The sequence below is a fragment of the Aotus nancymaae genome, unplaced genomic scaffold (genome assembly GCF_030222135.1).
Source record: "Aotus nancymaae isolate 86718 unplaced genomic scaffold, 86718_ANA_hifiasm-v0.15.2.pri h1tg000059l, whole genome shotgun sequence".
NCBI classification, from domain to species: Eukaryota; Metazoa; Chordata; class Mammalia; order Primates; family Aotidae; genus Aotus; species Aotus nancymaae.
In genome coordinates this window covers 12,082,273-12,084,346 of record NW_026988473.1, presented here as the reverse complement: position 1 = coordinate 12,084,346, position 2,074 = coordinate 12,082,273, and the positions used below count along the sequence as shown (strand labels likewise).

The window sequence follows — 2,074 nt, the reverse complement described above, 5'->3', positions numbered from 1 at the left end:
TTGAGATGTGGTCATCAGAAAAAGTCAGTACAGTGCATTGGTTGAGAATATAGTCTCAGGAACCAGACTGCCTCTTATCAGCTGTGTGATTTTGGGCAAGTTACTCAGTTTCTCTGTGCCCCAGACTCCTAAGGGATAATAATAGTGCCCATTTCAAATGCTTGTTGTGAGGATTAAATGGGTTGACAATATGTCAAGTGTTTAAAGTATTGATGGCACATACTTTGCTCTATCTAAGTGTTAATATTATCCATACTTTATATTGTGGCTACCATGTTATAGCTTGGGATAGGATGCTCAATGCTCCATACTTCATTATGAAGACAGCTTGCAAAGGCATCTCCTCTTCAAAGCATATTTTACATCTTTATTCCTCAGGCTGTAGATCAGAGGGTTCAGCATGGGGATGACCACAGTGTAGAAGACAGAGATGACCTTGTTGTTTTGTTCCATGGACTTGTGAGAGCTTGGCTGAGCATACATGAAGGTGATGGTGCCATAAAAGAGGCAGGTGATGCTGAGGTGGGAGGCACAGGTGGAGAGAGCTTTGCTCTGGGCCTCCAGGGAGCGCATCCTGCAAATGGTCACCAGGATGTAGGCATAGGAGACTAGGATAATGGTGATGGTAAAGAGGATGAGCAAGGCACAAGATAAGAAGATAATGGTCTTGACCTCAGTAGTATCTGCACAGGCAAGATGGAGCACAGCGGGGATGTCCCAGAAATAGTGGTTAATGACATTGGGGCCACAGTAGGGCAGCTTAAAGATGCACCCAGTGAGCAAAGCTGAAATGGCAACAGAAACAGTATAGGAGGTCACCACCAGCAGCACACACAGACGTTGGGACATAATAGTGTGATAGAGGAGAGGGTGGCGGATGGCAGTGAATTGGTCATAGGCCATGATGGCCAGGAGCAGACACTCAGCAGTACCATGGAGGGTCATGAGGGCCATCTGGACCACACAGCCTGCAAAGGAGATGGATTGGCTTGAGACAAGGAAGCTCTCCAGCAGCATGGGGGTGTCCATCGTGGAAAAGGAGGAGTCTATGAAAGAGAGGATGCTCAGGAAGAAGTACATGGGTGTGTGGAGCTGTGGGTCTGCATGGATCAGGGTGATCATTCCCAGGTTGCCCACCACAGTGACTGAATATATGAACAGAAAGAACACAAAGAGGATGCCTTTGAGGTCCTCCTGCTCTGTAAGTCCCAGCAGGCAGAACCAGGTGACTTGGGTGTGGTTCTCCACTATGGTGTGCATGTCACTGCAGAGAAACCAAATAAGACATGCATGTACCCTAGAGTTAGGGTCAATACCCAAAGCTTTTTAAATATCCCCAGGACAGGCAGTGTAATGGGAAGAGGGAGAAAAGCTACTAAGAACTGAACACCTGGTATGAGCCACCTGTTAACTCATTTTTAAAGCAGCTATTGAAACTTCATACATACCTTGTGTTTAAATATTGTGTCCATTTATATTTAATGAGATGATCAACTTATCTAAGGTCACAAAGCTAGTACATAGGAAAAGTGGAATTAGAACTCAGTCTGACCAGGCACAGTGGCTCGCGCCTGTAATCCCAGCACTTTGGGAGGCCGAGGTGGGTGGATTGTCTGAGGTCAGGATTTCAAGACCAGCCTGGCCAACATGGTGAAACCCTGTCTCTAGTAAAAATACAAAAAAATTAGCCAGGTATGGTGGTGCACACCTTAGTCCCAGCTACTGAAGAGGCTGAGGCAGGAGAATTGCTTGAACTGGGAGATGGAGGTTGCAGTGAGCCCAGATTGTGCCCCTGCACTACAGCCCGGGTGATAGAGCGAGACTCCATCTGAAAAAAAAAAAAAGAACTCAGCCTGTTCTAGTAATTGTTGTATCCTTACTATGTTGTTAGAATCCTTTTCTGTTCCCAAATTTTCTGTTGTATAGGGAACCAGCATCTGCAGTAGTGGTATTGGAGGCCTGGTCTGTTGCCTCAGAGAAGGAATAATTTAAAGGATCAGTGTGGGTCATATTTGGAAGCAAAGACTCCAATAGTTCTAGTCCCCTAGGCCTAAGACACAGGAAATCAGATGCC

At 46.0% G+C, this 2,074-nt stretch overlaps 1 protein-coding gene across 1 annotated transcript; it reads right to left on the bottom strand.

The window, feature by feature from the left end:
• Window positions 1-315: 315 nt before the first annotated feature.
• On the bottom strand, window positions 316-1,260 carry LOC105733820 (olfactory receptor 5P55-like). The gene is made up of 2 exons (XM_012476464.2): window positions 690-1,260; window positions 316-608 (listed from the first exon to the last, which is right to left on the bottom strand). Exons 1-2 carry the CDS (start codon window positions 1,258-1,260, stop codon window positions 316-318), a joined length of 864 nt encoding a protein of 287 aa, XP_012331887.2.
• Between the last annotated feature and the right edge of the window lie 814 nt (window positions 1,261-2,074).

What these genes read in the sequence shown, in the direction of transcription:
- LOC105733820 (XM_012476464.2), bottom strand. Translation starts at nt 1,260, where the DNA reads ATGCACACCATAGTGGAGAACCACACCCAAGTCACCTGGTTCTGCCTG. An exon ending in CGCTGTGCTCCATCTTGCCT is followed by an intron (nt 609 to 689) that starts GTGCAGATACTA and finishes CCATTATCCTAG; the next exon opens with TCTCCTATGCCTACATCCTG.